General features: G+C 38.1%; 1 protein-coding gene across 3 annotated transcripts; it reads left to right on the forward strand.

Annotated features, from left to right (window-relative positions):
* The first annotated feature begins 1,920 nt into the window (after positions 1-1,920).
* On the forward strand, positions 1,921-18,928 carry LOC145995051 (uncharacterized). Of its 3 annotated transcripts, none has more exons than XM_083131585.1 (2): positions 1,921-2,088; positions 15,796-18,928. In XM_083131585.1, exon 2 carries the CDS (start codon positions 15,872-15,874, stop codon positions 17,267-17,269), a length of 1,398 nt encoding a protein of 465 aa, XP_082987711.1. In that variant the 5' UTR covers positions 1,921-2,088; positions 15,796-15,871; the 3' UTR covers positions 17,270-18,928. The 3 variants fall into 3 exon arrangements, with proteins under 3 accessions (XP_082987711.1, XP_082987720.1, XP_082987717.1); XM_083131594.1 differs by lacking the exon at positions 1,921-2,088 and adding an exon at positions 2,137-2,154; XM_083131591.1 differs by lacking the exon at positions 1,921-2,088 and adding an exon at positions 15,530-15,674.
* Positions 18,929-21,045: the final 2,117 nt, after the last annotated feature.

Consider the following 21,045-nt stretch of genomic DNA (forward strand, 5'->3'; position numbering starts at 1 on the left):
GGGGGGGGGAGGTGGCAAGAGAAGTTTACTTTCTCTTGGTAGACAAAGGTTAGCATTAAAAAGCCATAGTGCGGGACCAAAAATGGAGAGCAACTGTCTCCTAAATCTGCCACTGTTTAAGCTGCTGTTTTCTTCTTCTTCTTTTTTTCTTCTTTCAGAACGTGATATCGGGACATTTTTTATCACTCGACTCCTCTGTTGCAATGTGCGAACGTTGTGTTTGTGCCGAAACGATCTCAGTATGTGTATGTATGTCCGTTTCACGAAGCTGTTATGCAATGGACAATCCATTCCAATGTGTTCTCCCAGGTTTGGATATGATCCTTTATGGTGTTGTCACCTGCCTTCGAAACGTAACCTTAATAAAAATCCTAATTTTCCATCCTTGTGACTTGGATCTTCAAGATTTAGGAAGAATTCAGACCGAAGGCACACACACGTCGTTTGCAATGAGTGACCCAATCAACAGAAACTTTTCACACCGTGGCGGCACGACAGGGTGCACAAGCCTGTGTTCGATTTGTGAAATCCTCAAGCGACACGTATAGCTTGTCGCTTCGGTGTGAAACCTGGTGGGTCAATCTCATTGTCACCTTGAAACGGCAACTCGTGTTGACCACAGATGAAAAATATCTTGTCAACCGGTGGGAATGTCCCTTAGTTTATTCTATCTCCTTTTTCTGTGCTTGTTAATTAAACAGGCAACATGTTACGGTTGGGCATACACAAGAGATGTGCCTGCCATGCAGAAATTTTAGCGGAAAATGCTGACTCTACCAGGCATACCGTGCCATTGCTCTACAGCGACAGCAAAAGATCAAGCGAAGCCAAGGGTGACTCGGTAGCTCACTTGGTAGAACAAAGAATGGCACGGTATATGCCAGAGACTCTGGTTTTGGAGTCGTGGTCGAGCTTGCTTTTTCGGCTAAAATTTTCACATATGCAACATCTTCTTGCTTTCTCTTCTCGACATTCATAAAATTTTCGGCATTCATGGCTGCCCCTTTGTGGTAGTAAGTGTTTGAGTGTTTTTCCAAAACAGTTGACTTAAAAGTCCTTTTTTAACCTACGAAACTCTCGCACTGCATACACGAAACTTGGTCCGGTCACAAATAAATCGTCATTTAAAACTTTGATATTCAGTCGATCTGTGCAGCTTATTTTTTTTTTTTAAATGATGCTCCAATGCCCATTACTGCTGAAATATTTACTTTAGAGACCTTCGATCTCTTCGCCTCATGACCCGAAACTAGCACTACACTGTCGGCAATGTCTTCAGCTTTGGACCCGAACTTCAGCACTTTCCAGGAAAATGTGTCACTAGTGCTCTTCCCCCTCCTCCTCCCCGAATCTCTACATCTTATAAAACTGTCAACGGACACTGACTGATCACTAATCGACTGTCACACTTACTCGTGAAGTCTTTTTGAATTATTCTGTTGTACAGACCAACTGTGAAATTGAATCCGCGTATTTATATCCATATTATATTCTTTTTTTTGTAGTAATGCAACGAATCGCCCGACTCATGGCGCTACCTTCAACAGTGCTTTGTTGTGCAACTTCCAAATGCTGACAAATCTTTAAATAATGCTCAAGTTCGTTGCGACAACACCGAAAGAGCAAGAAAAGTTTATATACAATATTATCAATAACGGGGTTATCCTTCAGGGTTCTAGAACATTCTCCGCCTTTCCTCGATAATTATATTTCTCCTTAAATTATAATCACAATATTTTATTTCACACACACAAGCCAAAAACATCATTCTATCTAGTGTAAATCGAAAAATTTCGGAGGGGGCTCGAGCCCCCTGAGCCCCCCGGGTGCGGAAGCACCCCTTCGCACTTCACAGATTAAACAGAACACCTTTTCTTAGGTTGGCAACTCTGGGCGGAGTCCTCGCGTTGTGCGATAAGGGAGACCCCCTAATAATCTGTGAAACTGAGACGGCTGTGTTGGTTTACCAATTTTGTCTTATGTAAACATGCCGTTAAACAAGAAAGTTTCATATGTTTGTAACAACTGAAATCTTAGTAATAACGTGATGTTGAAGTATATATGATTACGATGAAATGTAATCAAAAGGTAAATAGATAATTATGCGGTTCTGCATTTTTCTGCAGTGCGACATTGAGTTGTGCATTGCACCATGTAATTTTTTTTTCTAAGTTTTTATACGAAAGCGAACTGTTTGATCTTAAATTGATTTTCTTGAAGCTCGTGTTGAACATGACATGATGGACACTTTTTACTAGAAAATTCCCAAGTCGACACTTGTTTGATCTTTTCGTGAAGTAAGTTTTTTAGAAATTATTTAAAAGTATTAGAACGTAAATACAATCCCAATATGACTTGATGCTAACCCATCGTATCTTATTTATTTTCAAATACATATTCTTCATTTCGGTCAGTATTTAGAAAGTTAATTTTGAAATTAACCGAGTTACAGTTAGTGATGTAAAAAAGTATCTCAGTCATCATTAATTGTATTAATTCATGTGACAATTGTTCAAGCAAGTATTAATACTTCTCCTATCAATGAACTTTAATGTTAATTTTTGACTACGAGTACCGAACGTACTTGAGGTTTGTAACTAGAACAGCTAAGAATTGACTATATAGAGAAAGTCTGTAATTTTGTTAATTTTCGCCTCCTAATCACAAATCTGTTGTAAAAAACCGGGGATCACGTCTGGAAATTGTACATTTAGATGAAATATTGTTCGTTAGCCCCAAAAAACATCCCCGGGTAGCCCCACAAACCATTGACGTTAGCCCCAAAAACATCCACGGGTAGCCCCACAAACCAATGACGTTAGCCCCAAAAAACATCCACGGGTAGCCCCATGAACCATTCACATGAGGTTAGGTTAGGTTCCATTAGCACTTATTTCACCCCTAAATTCATCGAAAAAATTGGGTTCGTAATACAATTGAACATCATAAATCATTTTCTTGTAAAACAAAGGCGTGGTTGGAAACAATCACAAGATATTACATTTTCGTTCATAAAACTACACATATACACTTATATATATAAACTAAATCCATCAGCTTTTTTTCAAATTTCCAGACGTGACCCCCGGTTTTTACAACAGATTCGTGATTAGGAGGCCAAAATTAGTTAGTATACCGAAAATTAACAAAATTGGAGACTTTCTCTATATTGTCAATTTGCTCCCTAGAACACATATGAACATAGTAGAACAGGCAGTGTGTGAATTAACGACAGGGGGTGGGGGATGCTGGGATTTCCCCCATATAAGAATAAATATTTATATTCCTTCCAGGGATGATTTTATCCTCGAAGAAAATGGGGTAATTATGCGATATCGCCTGAACACCTCTCACTCGTTTATTTCGTTAATTTTTGCATTGATACTTACCTATTCTGCATTGCGGAAGATTCTTTAAGTTGAAGTTATGCCTTTTCCCATAAAATAGTGTCAATTTTTCATATTACGAGTCATTATTTGTCTTCTTTGTTCCGCTTGGGTAACAGACAATATATGGCGTGCACTCGTCTTGGATCATCGTGCTTGTGTTTTGTCGATTTCTAGTGGGTATGCAGTGTTTCAACCTTCTTAACCGAAAATTCCTACTTTCGTGTTCATTATGTCATTACAAACCATTGAGGGATAGCTCCAAAAAAACATGCACGATAGCCCCACAGACCATTTCCGGCAAGGTTAGGTTAGGTAAGCATAGTTAAAAAAAAAAAAAATCTCGTAAAAAAGGCACGTTTGGAAACACTGGTGAGTCCGCGTGACTTTCGATGTTCGCACCATCTGCAGGTACATGATGGAAACAACTGCATAATGTCGCTTTACAGAAAATGCAAGTTCCTTATATAAAAAGTGATTATTTCTTGTTCTACAGCATTCTATGGTGAAGTTTTCAGTTTCCGCAAAAGAAAATACCTCGAAGAACTTCGACAATGCTACAGAAACTGATTTCAGTAAGTAGTTTCTCCTGTAAATTTGAAGAAATCCGTTCGGGCAATATTGCATATTTACCGAAAAGGGAACTGAATAAGTGTTTATAACTAACTTGTAGACAGGTTAGATGGACGTTAAGTTTGAACTTGGCAACCGAAATTTGATCAAGTTTTCGGTGTTACTAGTTTGATAATTTTTTTGTGTACTAGTTTGAGTTTTCTTAGAATGTACGAAGGTCATCCAGAAAAAAAGAAACATTTAAGTTTAAAACAAAGGACAAATGATGTGTGCAAAAAAATTATGCTACAGAAACTACATACCATATTCTACTTTTCCACGTATTCGCCATACCAATTCAAGCACTTATCATAGCTGTTTGTTGATACCGTCATTGTTTAAAATCACAAGGCAATAGTTCAGTTTACTGACTGGTAACATATACATATTTCCATAACCCTCACCCCCTCCCAAATAAAAACTACCTCTCAAAATGAAATCACAAAACTGCCTCTGAGTGGGCATCCCCCCCCCAAAAAAAACATGAGTCCTGATTTGCACAGTGGCCACAAGTATACAGTAAAACCTCGTTAATCCAGACTAAAGGGGGATAAGTTGACTGGTTTAACGAAAGTCCGGATTAACTGAAATAACCTAAAAGAACAAAACACATTTATTATGGTGTATTTAAAGGGCATAGGCCTAAATACACTATACAGTACAGTAAAATGTAAAGCAAAACTGTGCATGCAATGCAGTACGTACATAAACAATACCCATGTTATGATGATGTGCCTGATGGACCTGGCTCTGTATCACACTTTTTTTTTTGCCTTTTACCTGCCCAGATTAACGAGGTTTTAGTGTATTATGAGAGGGATTGAACCTTCAGTTACTCAAAGGTATTACAATTTTATTTATTATTACTATTATTAATCTGAATGCTGCTAAGTGGCAATGGGAATCTTAATATCAACTTCACATACATTTGTTTCAACAATATTGTGTTTACATTTAATTGTTATTTCTATAAGGAAGATTGGAGTGAATTTACAATATAGAGATATTCTCCAATTTTGTTAATATTTCGCATACTCACTAACAGGGCTCGAAAAATTCCAGTTGCCAGGTCGCCATGGCAACTAAAAATTGCAGCCTGGCGACTGTGATCTTTTGCTGTAATATGTACGAAATTTTGATGATTTGAAGTTCAAATTGCAGTACAGTGTAAGTTAGCAATTTTTTTCTTTTTAATCAATGTTGTGAACATTCCATAGAGTCCGTAACAATTTCTTTTCCTTCATCCCCCAATACCCCATTTTCTGCTTTCTCAAATAATTTAGCGATGTTTTGAATACCGTGATACTCAGCATCTTGTACAGTGTGTTTCAAAAGTCGCAAAACCCATTTGGAAATGTGTATCATGAAAACTGTAAGAGATATTTACACCGGGTTTTCTGCATTATACAGCCTGATCCATTGAGATATTTTCAATGCTTAAAATTATCAGTTCACTCCGCACAGAAAATTATATAAATTATTAACTGACGGAAAGCAGCATTCATTTTTTTCTAGAAATCAACTTCTGAGTAAGAAAAATATGTAATTAGAAATTTGATGACTGATGTCATGTCAGTTTGTCATTTGGGACCAATATTGGTCATGTGCAACATTTGATGAATTTTTGACTGGCGATTTTATTGGTTGAGTGAAAGTGCCGTTTTTGGGACATATCTCCGTATATGGCAACACTAGCAGGTCGATATATTTCCAACAGTCGCATGCAACATGTGTCTATGTATTGGCTGTACATTTTCTTGAAAATTCGTAAATCAAGATTTTGTGCCGCGCATCCTAGGCTCCCCCTGGTTACATTGAATTCTCTTCACAGAATGGCGTATTCATTGGAGCAGTGTGTGTGCATTGCTGAAGAGTATTTTACTACTCATTCTTACACTCATGTGCAAGAGGTTTTCCAATAAAAATACCCTGCTTCTGCTGTACCTCACAAAGCAACTGTTTTACAATCAGTCAAACACCAACAAATGATCACACAAATTGGTATTCGTATTTATTGTTGAAAATCAGTTCTCAGATGTTTTCAGCAAATTAACAATGTTTTTTTTTTTTAAATAATGTATTTGCTTTTATTTAGATAAATGCTAACATAAATTTATGAACGCAGTGATAGCCTACAGGATTAGTTTAGTGCAGAAAACCCGGTGTAAATATCTCTTACGATTTTCATGATATACATTTTCAAAGTTTGGATTGCGTGACTTCTGAAACATACTGTAGTATGCACAATTGCTAGTAGGTGGTTTCCTGGCGCCTGATTTTCAGAGCTGGCGCCTAGCTTTGAAGAAAATTTTTCGAGCACTGCTCACTAATTGAGGCCTCACAACCACGAATCTGAACTTAAAATTTGGGTCACGTCTAGAAATTGGAAAATAAGGGGTTCCATGATCTCAAGCAACAATGTAGAATTGCTTATTATTTATCGCAAGATATATCGTTTCACAATGAAATATACATATTCCTGATGTACTACAACCACAAATTTTAGCTATGTTTGCCTAACCCAACTGCAACTAACCTAACCTTCCTGTGAATGGTGCATGGGGCTATTCACTAATGGTGAGTGACCTATACGTCCATGGTACTACACTTTTGTAGCATGTAACTGGTGAAGAGACATTTTTAATCAAATGAACTGAATCACTGTTTTCAAACTTACCTGTAATTAAAATCCGCATTCCACATGCTCTTATCAATACACGCATGGTTTCTGTACAATTTCAAAGCGTGCCCGCGTGGACACATGTAACTACCCTCCTTCAGCGTAACACCAAATTCCATCAATTTGTAAATCAAACCACGACCATCCTCTTTGTTACGTTCCCTGGTTTATTCTCAATTGTTCTACTTACTTTTATTCCTCGACGGCGAGTATGAAACTTATCAGCCTACTTTGAAGCCCTCATGTTGTGGGAAATCAGATAAGGATATGCTTACGTAAACCTTACTAACTCTCGCAGACAAAAAATATATTTAGATGTCAGTTAATGTTAATATATTACACTTGCATTCGCAATTAAACTCCTTATTAGAAACAAAATTGTATTAAGATCATAATTGTTCTTGACTACACAAATTAACACATTCACATTTCCAAAATCACTTCCATTATCCAGCCACATTCATAATATCTCTCACCTCACAATCCCACAATCAAATGTTTTAAGGTTAGTCCATAACCATAACAGACTACCCAATTGAACAAAACAAATTACGTCATCGTAGACAAATAACATATTAAACACTCAAAATGATACAATAAGTGGGTGCGTATCATCTTCTACACTTCTCTTATATAATTGTAGCACATTAACAATCTTTTCATTCCTCTCCCCCATTCTCCCACGACCTTTCACGACCAATGCTGTGAACCAAAGAGAATCGCTCTGAACAGCGACGCAATGCTCTAAACAGCGGAACGGACGTTGATCGTCATTTCTTCACATCATCAAACATGGTTCCTATGTTTCTTTATGGGGAATCATCGTGATAATTAACAACGTTATTTTACAAGTTCTACAACTAATGTGCAATTTAAACACATTACCCCCAAATATTATGTGCATATACGTAAGTACGACTGCATATTTAGTGAGTATAACAACTAGTAAACTAATTATACAATATCTCTATATTGTAAATTCTTACCGGAAGATTTCACACCAAAGCGACAAGTAACATTTGTTGCTTGAGGATTTTACCAATCGAACGCATGTTTGTGCAGCCTGTCATGCCGTTACTGTGTATAATGTTACTGTTGATTGTTTGTTTCCCAATCAACATGTGCTGTATGTCGCTTCAGTCTGAAATTTTCCTTATACTTTTACTTTTAAATTTTAGGAATTTATCTATCAAACTAGGTTATCATGCATTACCTAATGTACCCTAATCCAACCTAAATGTAACATAACTCCAGGCCCCATGGCAGAGTGGTTAGCACATCGCTGTACGACACCAGGGGTCCCGGGTCGAATCCCAGCCTAGGCAAGGATGTTTGTGAGTGTTTGTTCATCAATTTCATCATATCGTCACTCATCCCCATCTTCGCAAATGAGCCAAAAGTGGTGCCAGAAGTGAATTAAAATAAAGAAATCAATCAACATAACTCCGAATCTTATTGGCATCCCATTTTCAAATTGTGTACAGTATATATTATATATATACACATATAGTGTATGTGAAAGAAATTATAAGACCAGTTATTTGAACAATGGCTACACAACTACTCCTGACATCGCGTTCACAAATCTTTCTCACATAGGCATGTAATATATAGCTCTTCAAGAACTTTCCATATTGTCAAAATATTGCTATTTAAAATTAACAAAATGGTGGAAAAATTGGTTGAAATTGCACAATTTTTCACCCCTGTATTTTTGGAATTATAAGAGATACAGAGGTTGATCGGGTTATATCCAACCGATATGTACAGTGTACTTACACTATGAAAAACCATGCCGCCACCACCGGTTGTGTTCTATGGGACCACCAGCATTATGGACTATCGCCCGACATCGCAATTTCCACTGCAATGAACTACGTTGGAGCACAGACAGGAATTCCATCCCATTCCTCCTTACAGGTTTTCCGTAGACCTGTAAGCATGCGGGGACGGCGATGTTGTAGACATTGTTTTAACAGTCCAAATGTGCAGAAATCCATTGTACTGGCATCAGGGCTTTTGACAAGAATGTCATGAATGGAAAGAACACACTGTTTCCTGCTCCATGTCCTGATAAAACCTGAGGGATGATCTAGCGGTGTAGCTGGACACTTTGTCCACGTGGATCCGTACAAACGAGGGATGTCTGTCCGATAGATTGGGGCCATAATGGATTCCTGGAAGTAAGCAGCATTCATCTTTATGTTTTTCTCCACCTTACGTATCTTTAACTTCTCCTCGTAACCGTATCCAGTGACAATCATGATTCCCTGCGGGAAACTTTTTCAGCACTGGCGGTAAAACTCAATACGTCCCTTGCCAGAGGTGTCATGGTATGTATTTGCCCTAATGTTACCATTACTCGTAAGATACATGTAGGCCTCATCCAATGTGACAACTGTCTTCCATTTTGACCTGCCAAGTGTCTTTTGTACAGTTTGAGGCAGTTGGTCTTTCGCTCTGCAATGTGGCGTGGGAGGAGGTTGCAAACCCGGCTCTTGCATACACATCGCAGGCCAAGACGATGACGAATGACATCGCTGACAGTGGACTGCACCTCATTGAACCTCTGGGCCATGTCATATTGGGGTGATGGATTCTCCTGAACTGCAATTCCCCCAATTCCACGAAGCACCTCAGGGGACACTTTCATTGGCAACCTCGAATGGGCCCCTTTTGTTGGCAAATGTTTCTACATGAGCACGATTTGTGTTTGCCTGCCCACAATATCTTTAGCTGTGGTCACTCCGATAGTGAAACCATTTTCCAGACACTGTTTCATTATTTGGTTGTACGAAAAATGTGTGTGAAAGGAGCCATGAAAGGTACCCTTCCCAATAACGGTTAATTTTCGGCAGCATTTCACTTGCATGAACACGATGCTCTGGCAACTGCAAGCTCAGACACAACGCTGGTTTCATGGCCGGTTTCAAGTTTCTGGCGCAACTACACATGTGGCAGCAGCATTGCCAAATCAGTCGGATATAGTCCGATCAGCCTTCTGTATAGGTCTGCATCTTTGCATAGGTTCCTAACAAATTAATCAAAAAATGCATTTGTAGCTGCAGCAAATTTGAGTATTATTGGAAGAGGCTAGCAAACCTGATTGATAACATCAAAAGTCTAAGTGAAAAGATAAAGTTACATGTGGTTGTTAACTTAGCATGCCATGATGATGCCAAAGATCCTGGGTTTGAATCCTGGGCAACAGATCCCATTCCATCATGCACTTCGCCTAATCAATGTAAATTTCATGGGTGTGATTAGAGATGTAGGAAAGTTTCATAAAGTAAGCAAATAACTATGTCCATGATCTTGTTTTATGGGTCAGAAATTGTAACCATATTTTAAATTGCAATATATCATCTTCCTACCTACCGTTGTACAAATAAAATCTACTCAGTGGTCAGATATGCTGATTGGCACTGTGCACACAGTTTAATGTTGGAAAATGTGCCTCCTCAGGGAATTCACCTCTTGAAACTGATCACAAAGCTTCAGCATCACCCTTTTCACCATCCAGGAAGCTTAGAGTTGTACTGTTGGTGAAATATTTTAAAACAGAATATTTTAAGTTAATTTAGTTTAATCGTTTAAATGGTGTGAGACCTAATGTAGTTTAATTGTTTGAATGGTGTGAGACCTAATTTAGTTTAATAGTTTGAATGGTGTGAGACCTTCATTATCAATTTTTTAACTATACCTAGTTATAGCATAAATTCTGTTACATAGTTAATAATGAACTACAGGCACAGTGAGCAAGCTAATGTATTAATATTTGGATGTTGCAAAGGTACAGGTCTTGCCAACGCAGACCACCAATTACTGTTCAAAATAGCCACCTCTGGCCTTCACACAGGCCCAAAGTCTGAGGCCAGTCATCAATCACAGCACGCACGGTCTCGAGGGGAAAGTCCGCCACTGCCTTCACAAGAGAACACTTGAGACTCGCAAGGTTTGGATGCCTCTTCCTACAGACCATGCCCTCCAAAACGGACCACAACCTATAGTCCAATGGGCTCAGGTCGGGGCTGCTGCTAATCATCTGGAGCAATGAAATCAGGCACATTCCTCTGAAGCCACTCGTGTGTGGTCTTTGCCTTGTGGGCGGGTGCTGAGTCCTGCTGGAAGCTCCACGGCTCATTGTGGCTCCAACACTGTCGCTTGGTACACTTTTCCAAATGTTTCACACCATGTTCACAGAAGTGGAGGTCAGTTGTACCATCGTACGAAACCCCCCACCAAACCATCACTGATGCGGGATGATGGCCTGTGAGGAACCGTGGCCTGTTTTCACGAGCTTCCGGGGATGTTGAGGCATAAACACAGTCGTTTTGACGATTGTAAGACTCGTCAATCGTGAAGATTTTTTGTTCCGTGAAACGGATCCTCCTATGGCCACCATTTGCGTAACACTGGAGGAGTCTTTTTGTTTTCTGCTCCCTCTGGACCTTAAGCTGTGGAGTGAGGAAGTGACCAGTACTTCGCCGATAGGTCACTTCGGATCACACGTGACATCGACATTTTCAAAATGTTCAGCTCTTGAGCCATCACTGCTTGTTTCCTGACAGGATTTCGTCGCATCCGTGCCGCCACTGCTGTCACGAGCTTCTGGCTCCTTACTCTTCGAGGTCTACCTTTCCTGGGAGGTCCTCAGTTGTCCCTGTGTCACAGTATCTGTTGATGGTCCCGATGCATGAACATCCTGCTGATATTCAGCTTTTTCAGGGTGTTGAAAATTTCCGATGGTGATTTGCCAACTTTGTGCAGTGCGATTACTGCCACACGGTTCTCATATACACCCCACTCCATTTGACTCACACTGAAATTCACATTTCCGCTACCAGAGCCGAACACACAATGATACTGGTTGTTGTTTGATTCAACATTGCAGGGTTACCTTGCCAACCAGTGTTGCCATACCTGTCTAAACTTTGTAACAGAATTTATGATATGACTAGGTATTTACGGAAATATGTAAACTTTCTATTAAGGTACAGGTAGTAACAATATATTTTTGTTGGTTCAGTCAACTAGAACAATAGAAATTGAATGTTCAGATACATTACTATCAGGAAAAATATGTATTTAATTTTTTAAATATATTTTATCAAGGACAGTTTTACCATATTTGGGGGGGGGGTATCTGAAGAAAAAATGAAAACTCCATCTGAGTTGTTTTTTAAAAACAAAAATAGGCAAATTTGCCAACCGTGGTTTTGGCTGTTTCAGGTTGTATGTGTTATGGTTTTTAATGTTTCTCTTAAAATGTTATGTACCAGATTAAGCAAGGTTGGTTACGATGCTGTATATTTTCCGTAGTATTTTCTTTTGCATATGTACAAATTTCTTTGAGCCTAAGAAATGTTCTCCCTTCCAAAGTGCTTGCATGCGTAGGTTAAGCACAGGTTTGATACCCTTAGTATTTCCATGCTTAGGGATGGGTTATAGCAGTTCCCTTTTGTAAGGCAGTTGACCAGAGCTCGCTCACCGAAAGGAGTCGTTAAAAGTAACAACTAACTAGAGATGGGATATGGCAGTTCCTTTTTTTGAGGCAGTTCACTGAAGGAGTCGTTCAAAGGAACAACCGACACCACTTGCCATTGGTTTTGTGCAGTTGAGGTGAAGGGGTTGGGGGAGGACTGCTGCTTGAGTTAAGAGTGAAAAGGATTAGGTGGAGGGAACTCTGCCTACTACTCCACTTCGCACAAGAAAATCAAAGAAGAGAACATACACAGCAATAAGGAAACAATGTACTGGGCAGGGTGTAAAATCATTGAAGACTTGGGGGGAAAGGAGATCTTAATGTATTTCAACTTTTAATTTTTTTTTGGTGTTACTAAAGTTTGTCAGACTCTGCATCTTTTCTTAGTTGATTCAGGCATGGAAGCAGGGGAAGGGCTCAGGAGGCTGACCCCCCCCCCCTGAAATCCTACAAATAAAGTAAAGAGCTCCCCTGTGCTTTGCACCATGCCATAAAGGCATGTAGGGGGTGTGGGGTTAAGGCCCACACTTTCTTGATCACAACCAAAGGTGGGGGTGATGTGATCAACACCATGCCCCTGGCTGCCTTTATCCCCAGAGTTTCCACCACTTACCCACTTTATATGAAGCTAGGTGGGTGCCGGAGCCACTTGAACAGGTGAAAAAAATTACGGGTCTCTCACATGGTAGTCAGCATGAGCTACTGCTGTTACAAATGTATAATTTAAATAGTGTGTAAAGTTCAAATCACAAACCCTGAGACCTTCTGTAAACAAAACCACCTGCATGCAGAAAGCATTGCAAACTCATAGAAGTAAAATAATCCACACGAAAATCCAGCGTCGTTACAGGATTCATTACGTAAGGTAAAATAATGGCCAATTTGTAGTATGGGATACGCTGCCGCAAATGACGTCTCACTTTAAACCCAATGCTCTTTCTTTTTTTACTTATTGCTTCACCTTTATGGTTAACTCTTTGCACCAGTAATCATTTCCCATAAATTTGGCTTCTTTCTTGCATGTGAATTGAATATATTTTACTTACATTTTTTTAGAATTTAAATCTAAAGTCCCTTGGTTCAATTCATACACACTCCCACGGCAAGTGATAGTTTTTATTAATAGATTAAGAACAGGACACGTACGTACACCAGCACATTTAGCAAAAATAAAAATTAAAACTCAAGAAAATTGTAAATGTGGCAATAATAATCCTGATGCTCAACATTTAATTCTAGAATGCCCAATCTATTCAGATCAACAAATCATACTCTACAAAGGTTTTCAACGTTTAAAAATTCCATTTCCAATATCACTATCATCCATTTTAACAGATTTATCCCCTTCATTAATATGGATGCTGTATGCATATTCTCGAAAATGTAGACTTGAAATATAAAGTGATTTTTAAGAAACAGCAAAATGGACAAAAAAAAGTGAATTATTTATAATAATTGTTATATATTTGTGATTCCGATTATTTCGTGAGACTAACTGCCAACTTTAGAAGAAAACATTAAAAGAAATAAAAAAAACAAAAACAATAACGATGTCCAAAGTCGACAAGATAATGCTGACAGGGACAAAAAAAAAAGAAGAAGAAGAAGAAGAAGAAGAAATTTTTTTAGACAAAATGATATAACGTGGTAATGTATATTTCTAAGGATAATATAGATAGGAGTGTATTTGAAATTTGTTTGTAGATTTTATGTAAATTGTATCTTATGTAAATAAAATATATAATGGGCATAAACAGCCATATACATTGCTGTAAGTTCAATAAATATATTCATGATGATGATCAAAACAAGACAAAAAGTTCGTAAATTTATTGCGGTTGGAAACTTTGACAAGCATCCTAATAACGATTTTTGTTCCGCCAAATATAGTGCACTTCGTAAATAACTTGGTGACATGGCAAGGCAAGATAAGTGTGAACATTTTGTAGTAATATGCATTGTAACTTTCAATGAGCTTAGAGATTTGTGTACATAATGATATTTTATAACATTGGTTATTTTCTAAAAATAATCATGTGAACAGCAAGGAAGTAGTGCAACTTAGTAATATTGCCTGACTTATCCTTAGAAAAATAACATGCCGAGTTATATGTGTACGGGAAAGTCTCCGTGTTCTCCGAGCTTGTTTTCAAATCACCAGGAAGGACAGCCATTGAAAAGGGGTGAGAAACAGATCAATATTTATGAAACGTTCTGTCAGTGGTATCCTGAGAAACCAGTAAATGAAGTGGTTAAGTTCGTATTCCAGTGCAGTGGTGTGTCAGTGTCTGCAGTTTTAAGGGTTATGAAAGAGAGAATGACCGGGAGAGTAACATGTGCGGCTGCATATTCGTCTGATGTTTTGAGAGTGGGTTCTCACATTCAGAGGCTCTTATATAAAATGAATAGGTGCGGCAAACTATGAGTGTAACAGCAGATGATTGTGGTCATGAATCAGCTGATTCGGAGTGATACATTGAAACGGTGAGACCATTTGTTTACAGAAGGTCTCAGGGTTGGTGATTTACACTTTAGTGGTAATTAATTTGACTTCCTGAGCAGGATTAAACATCTTGCATAATAAGTTGTAATATACTGAGAAATTCATCTTCAGGGCTTCTACCCCCCTCCCCTTACACAAACTTTTTTTTTAACCTTTTAGGTGGCAGCTCCTGATAAGGGATGAGCTCCTCCAAAATAAAATCCTGGTTGTATTGATAAGTTACGTTGCATGATATAAGTTTTTGTACCATTAACTGTGACAATTATACATGGACGTATGCAGTATTTTTTCCAGGAGGCAAATGAGGCACATTTTCAACATAATAATGGGACAATCCTTCAGTTTGAAATTGTCACATTCCTTTTACGCCCTTCTAATAATGAACAAATTACTGCGACTGAAATGAAATAATGTGTGTTAAATATATAATTTGATTTTGAAAATCACTTTCCAGGGTGTCGTCGCCCCCCCCCCCCCCCCCACCTTTGGCCCTCCACTTCCGGATGTCCATGCAATTAACTGGATAAATGGTCAAACACAGACCCATAAAAGAATGGAGGACATAATGCTAATCCTTGGACTGCAAAGAATAGCATTGTATTTCACAAACTACTGTTCTGTCCTTGTGCTGAGTGATAACATTTCAGTAAGGAAGAGCACAGAAAACAAACCCTGTATGTTTCAACCTACAAAGTTCCTTTTACAATTCTCATCTTGCGAAAACATGTAACAGCAACTGTATTGTTGCTATAGAGTGTGCATTGCTTTGTGGAAAACCACCGCAACAATACAGCAGGCAGAAACAAAATGCAGTAGCTCTTTCTGTCGCAGGTACTTAGCAGTCATCGACTGGGGTCAGGAACTGCTGGAGCAGTTGGCAAAACATATGCAAAGCTCACTACTGGAACAAGGAGCGACCACAGAGGAACTTGTCGTTCACTCCGAAGGAGCAAGGCGTCCACGGTTTCCAAGAGTGAGTTGTTCAAAAGGAACGACCCATCACTATTAGTGAGTATATTAATAAGTGCTAGCAGAAAGTTTATCGTGGACTGTCTAGTTTTTATAATGAAGTATGCAATTTAATGCCACTGTATGTTTCAATTTTAAACTGTATGTATTGTATTTTCAGATTCTCCCAAAAATATCAAGAGTATGCAGACTGTGGATTCAAGAAAGGATTTCTTACAAATATTCAACAGTGACATATGAATTTTGAAGTTGATGCCTTGTCAGTGGCCAAAGCAGAGTTTTCAAAGATGAGGAAATATTATCAGTTAATTCTTGTGATAGTTAGTGTGGTGAGTCTTTTCTCATTTTTGTTTTACAGACATGAATACAATAGACTTCGTTATGTCTTGGAGGTTCTCAATTTTTTTGGTAAACCGGGGCAAGCAACTTTGGGTTCTGAATGCCTTCCTAATGTAACCCTTAACGACTCTGATAGTATAGAATTTACCACACCTTTGCCATCATGGCAGAGGATTGCAGATAATTTCTATATATATTCATCATTCTGGGACAACAAAGAACAAACCAATAATTATGTCACATCATTTGCTATAGTTCGAGGAAATACTGACATGAAATTTGGGTGCCATCTGTGGTACGAAGATAGTGAAAATCCTGTGTCTGGAACATTTTCATATTCTGTGTTGAAGGGTAGGGAAGCCAACGAAACGATGAGAAGAGGATTGCAGATATCACAATCAGGGAATGGAAATTTTGTTGCTTATTATCTGTTTTGTAAACCGGAAGGAGTGTCTGGGATTCCATACGGCACAACTTTTTACAAGACTGATAGCTTTGTGCCTTCTGAAGTGTTTGTGCCAGTTTTCCCAGTACACAGTAAAGGTGTTACGTCCAATGCGACTGTCGTGTGCGTACTACCGAATAAGTCTCCAGGAGTACCCAAGTCTCGGGTGTTTGAATTTTTGTCGTATTATCAGCTTATTGGTGTTAAGTTTTTCATATTCTATGACACCGGTGTTCCTCAAAAAGTGCACTTAACATTAAAAAAATCTAAAATCTTCGGTTTTTTTGCATCAGTTCTTCCATGGAACTTTCCTTTTGGTATGGATATGAATGATGTTATTGCTGCAGTTATAGAAGAAGATTGCATACTTCGTGCTAAAGGTAAAGTAGAAAATGTGTTAGTGTTATCTCTTGATGATTATATTGTTCCAAAATACCACCATACAATATTTGGTCTGATAAATGATTTCGACCGCCGTAAGACGACTGCAAGATTTTCTTTCACAAACTTGGTATTTTGCATTGAATTTCCGAATGACCAAAATATCCACAACCAGCCAATAAAATTGCTTCCATTACAGAAAACAATGTATAGTAAAGATTTGAGCCATAGTAAGACATTCTATATTTATCGACCTCACAGGTATGGAAATAGGAAAGATATTGTGACACAACGAGTGACACAGGGTATTGCATCTGTTCATCAATACAAACAGTGTTATAGTGACAATGTGGAACTTAGTAGAAAAAGTGTGATAGGGAAAGGTGAATATGAACCAGCTGTGATAAGGTTTTCCACTGATTGGTTGAAATCGCGATTGCTCAAGTTATGGCTAACAGGCCAGTTATAATGACCAAATTTGACTTCTGTTTTATCTCTCTTGCTTTTCAATGCGTTGCCATTAGTTTTTGAACCAATAATTCCATCCAAGTGCCATTTAATGCCATGCCATCAGTAACTTTCTCTCTAGAGTAGTTATAGAGGAGTTGATAGTTTGTAAATATGATCTACCTACCCTCTTCTAAAATATCACATTTACTGATTTTAGCAAATTTTGTGTTTGATTAATTGTTTGAGTGCCACTCATACATGAAGCACCCTGTACATGATCAAATTAATAATGAACAAGTCGTTGAATTGAACGCAATTGAAAGTCATTGAACAGTGTTCCCATTGGAAGTCTTGAATGGTCTGAAAATGCTCATGTACACGATCAAAGAAAAATTGGACAAGTTCACATTTGACCGAAACGTGGCAGTGTGTACGGCATGAAAATAAATAAATAGACTAGCTATTAGCCGTAACAAATATAATTTTATTTCCAAAGGAAGAAGTAGGAGATATTAGAAACTCGAAATAATTGTGATGTTGATGTATTTTCTCAAGTCCGCTTTAGACGGAAGCATTTCCTTTAACATTTTTACTAGCATAAATGCTAAGTAAATGCTTCAAAACATCTTATAGTAGATAGCACTTTACATTTCCACGAAAACATTTCATGGAACATTTTGGTTAGCTTTTGCGATTACAATGTGTAATACATACAGCACGAAAGGCATATCGAGGTACACCATCTGTAGTGAGTACATGGTGTTTACAATTGAAGAAACGAAAATATTCTTCCATACATGTAGAGTAAACACTTTAAAGTATGTATTTAATCAGCATCATTCTTTTGTACCTAAAACCATTTATTATGAAACCTTATTCCTCTCGGTTGAATAGTTATTGTGCTTTAAAGATGTGAAGCGATACATTGTTTGCATCTCACCCGGCCGACATTACATCTGCATTCGTGACCTAGAGGTCGCTTTTCGATAATTGATTTCAATAGCATGTGCTCTGATTAGTCGACAGTCAGACTTGGATCGTGTTAATTAGAACCATTCCTAAATAGAAATTCTTTCACCAAACCTTGGATCCAATGAGAAAAATGACATCTCTGACGTTCAATTCAAGGACTTGTTCATGATTTATTTGATTGTGTACAAGGTGCTTAAGTCTGTCAAAATAGAAGTGTTAGTGATATTTTAAACAATTGTTCTCTTAAGTATATACATCATGACTTCCGATATATTTTTATCTTGTATTCAGTTCTTTTACGAAATATAATGTTCCATGACACGTCTGTAGAAGTAGTGCATTCAGATATTATGATGAATAGTAAAATGAAAATTTGAGTACAAAAACTAATGAGAAATTCATATATGATTGTATCTTTATGAAGATGATCTGTTAAAAAAATTATGTTCTAGCAATAGATTTTATGATTAACCTATAATGGGTCAAATCATATTTCTCGTACAAGTACATGCAGATATTATGGATCTGATATTCAAAGATTTCAAATAAAATGCCGTCATAAGTCAATTGTTATGTAATTAGTTGTGTTGAAAGTTTCCTCTTTAATAGATGATGACATACAATTTTTTGTATATTTTGGTATGCACACGTAAATGTATTACTTGTAGATGTATAAAATAAAGTTGTAATTTTATCATATCATCAAGTACATTGCTTGTTTGTTTTTTTTGTTGAGAAATTATTGAAAAAAATTGAATATATAGTTCAGTTAAGTTGGTCAGCTGCTATTAATGGATTCACTGTGTGGAAATTCATAATGCCCATTGGGTGTCATAGATAGTTGCAATTTTAACATACGAAACAATTTCCTAATTTTTAAAATCTTTGCACATAATTTGTTTAATCGCAGACATTTTATGGTAAACAGCATTTAAAAGGTATATTTTCTTGTGGTTGATGATAATATACACTCTTTGTTTCAACACATCGTTCACTGAGAATGTAAATGCTCTATATCCAATTTTTCATTTTTTCAGGAGAGACTTTTAAAGTTTGACTTGATATATTTATTTACTGAGAAAATTTCAGGTAGAGCATGTAGCCATTTTACACTGAAATCATCAACAATGAAAAGAACAAAAGTAATAATAGCAAAATAGCACAAAGGATTAACATATATAAGTTAAGATAGCACAATTAAATATTATTTAGCAACATATGTTGTGATGGTACATAGAGAGGCGTTCTCTGTGGAAAATACATCAGCACTTGATGGGAAGTCGTTATATTGAGTGGGAAGTCTGTGGAAGAGGGATCTTTTTTGAATGTCCAGCCTAGGCTTTTCTGTGTAACATAGATTTGTATTACTTGTTGTGCACCTAGACACTCGAAAGTGGAATTCCTGGAGGAGTGTGTTGCAACGGATTTTGCCATTGACAATTTTGTAGAGATACCTGAAATCATTCAGTAAACGGCGCTGATAGGGAGTCTGTAAGTGTACATAGGACAGGAGATGTGGATATGAATTGCATATAGCCAGGAGAAAGTGAAGGACATAATCGATTCTAGAGAGCTGAGTGGACACGCCATGGACCAGACGGGAGAGCAGTATTCTGTTATTGGGGAAATAAATGACTTGAAGTATAAGGTGAGGACTGAGATATCACTAATTTCAGTGAAATGATACAGTAAACCAAGAGCCTTTTTTGTGGTGCCTGAAATATGTTCTTCAAATGTGAGTTTTTGGTCGAAAACCAAAGGAGAGGATACTGCTTTGATGTTATTGCCAGAGATGGAGTAAGATGACTTTAACAGGTTCTTTTTGGGAGAGATGGTGAGAGTAGCACATTTTTGAGGATTTAATGTAAGTTTCCATGTCAGGCACCATGATGTAAATGTTGTTGTCATGTCATTCTGGAGAAGATGAGTGTCGTTGGAGGTGGAGATTTCTCTGAATGAAAATTTCACAGTTATCTGTGAAAAGAAGGCAATTACTAGAGGCAGCTGTGAGATGGTTCGCAAGGTCTTCGACGAATAATATGAATAAGAGAGGTCCTAGAACCTGGCCCGTACCCAGGATTTTTTGAGCGGGGCAGACCCATAGACGAATTCTCATAAATTTTCTCTCCTATTATACACAATACGTGTGTGTGTGTGTATATATATACAGGGTGTTAATTTTAACTTGACATATGAAAATAGCGGGAGTGATATGCATGTGAGGAAAATTTGGTCCAAACAAACCATGATCCTTGTCGGGGGGGAATGTTAATGGCGTACAAATGAGCCCCCGCACAGGGCCCCCCTGGGGGGCATGGGGGCACGTTGTGTTTTTCAAATAGGAACCCCCGAATTTTGTGCAACAACATGCGAAATAAAAAAGATATGGCTATGTGTATGTTTGGAAACACGTAAATGTCGTGCATGGAAAAACGGTAACAGGCCCCCACGAAAATACGAAGAATGGCGTGTGCAGAGGAAAATGTCATTGCTGTCGATGGTGTCATTGAAGAGTGGAAGAAGTACCAAAAGAAGAGTGCGGAGGGGATAGGGGGAGGGGGCAGCATGCAACGAACAAAGTGGAAATACATCTGCTGGATTAATGCAGATGCCAAGGATATGAGGGAAACAAAATAACGACCTGTGCCTGTGTCAGAAAAGTGAAGGGGTAGGGGATGTAAATCGTGTTTCCAGAACTCACGCGAAGAGTATGTTATCGCCACCTACGTTGTCGGATCAGCTGTGTTATCAGACGCCAGCCACATGTAAGGTACAAACTAGGCCATTGGACCTTGCGCTGAAGTCAGCTCTCTGTACCCGTGT

This window comes from Lepisma saccharinum, chromosome 1, assembly GCF_977018435.1.
Source record: "Lepisma saccharinum chromosome 1, izLepSacc3.1, whole genome shotgun sequence".
Taxonomy (NCBI): Eukaryota; Metazoa; Arthropoda; class Insecta; order Zygentoma; family Lepismatidae; genus Lepisma; species Lepisma saccharinum.

Bases quoted from the DNA above. Each gene is read 5' to 3' on its own strand.
- LOC145995051 (XM_083131585.1), top strand. From the start codon at position 15,872: ATGAATTTTGAAGTTGATGCCTTGTCAGTGGCCAAAGCAGAGTTTTCA.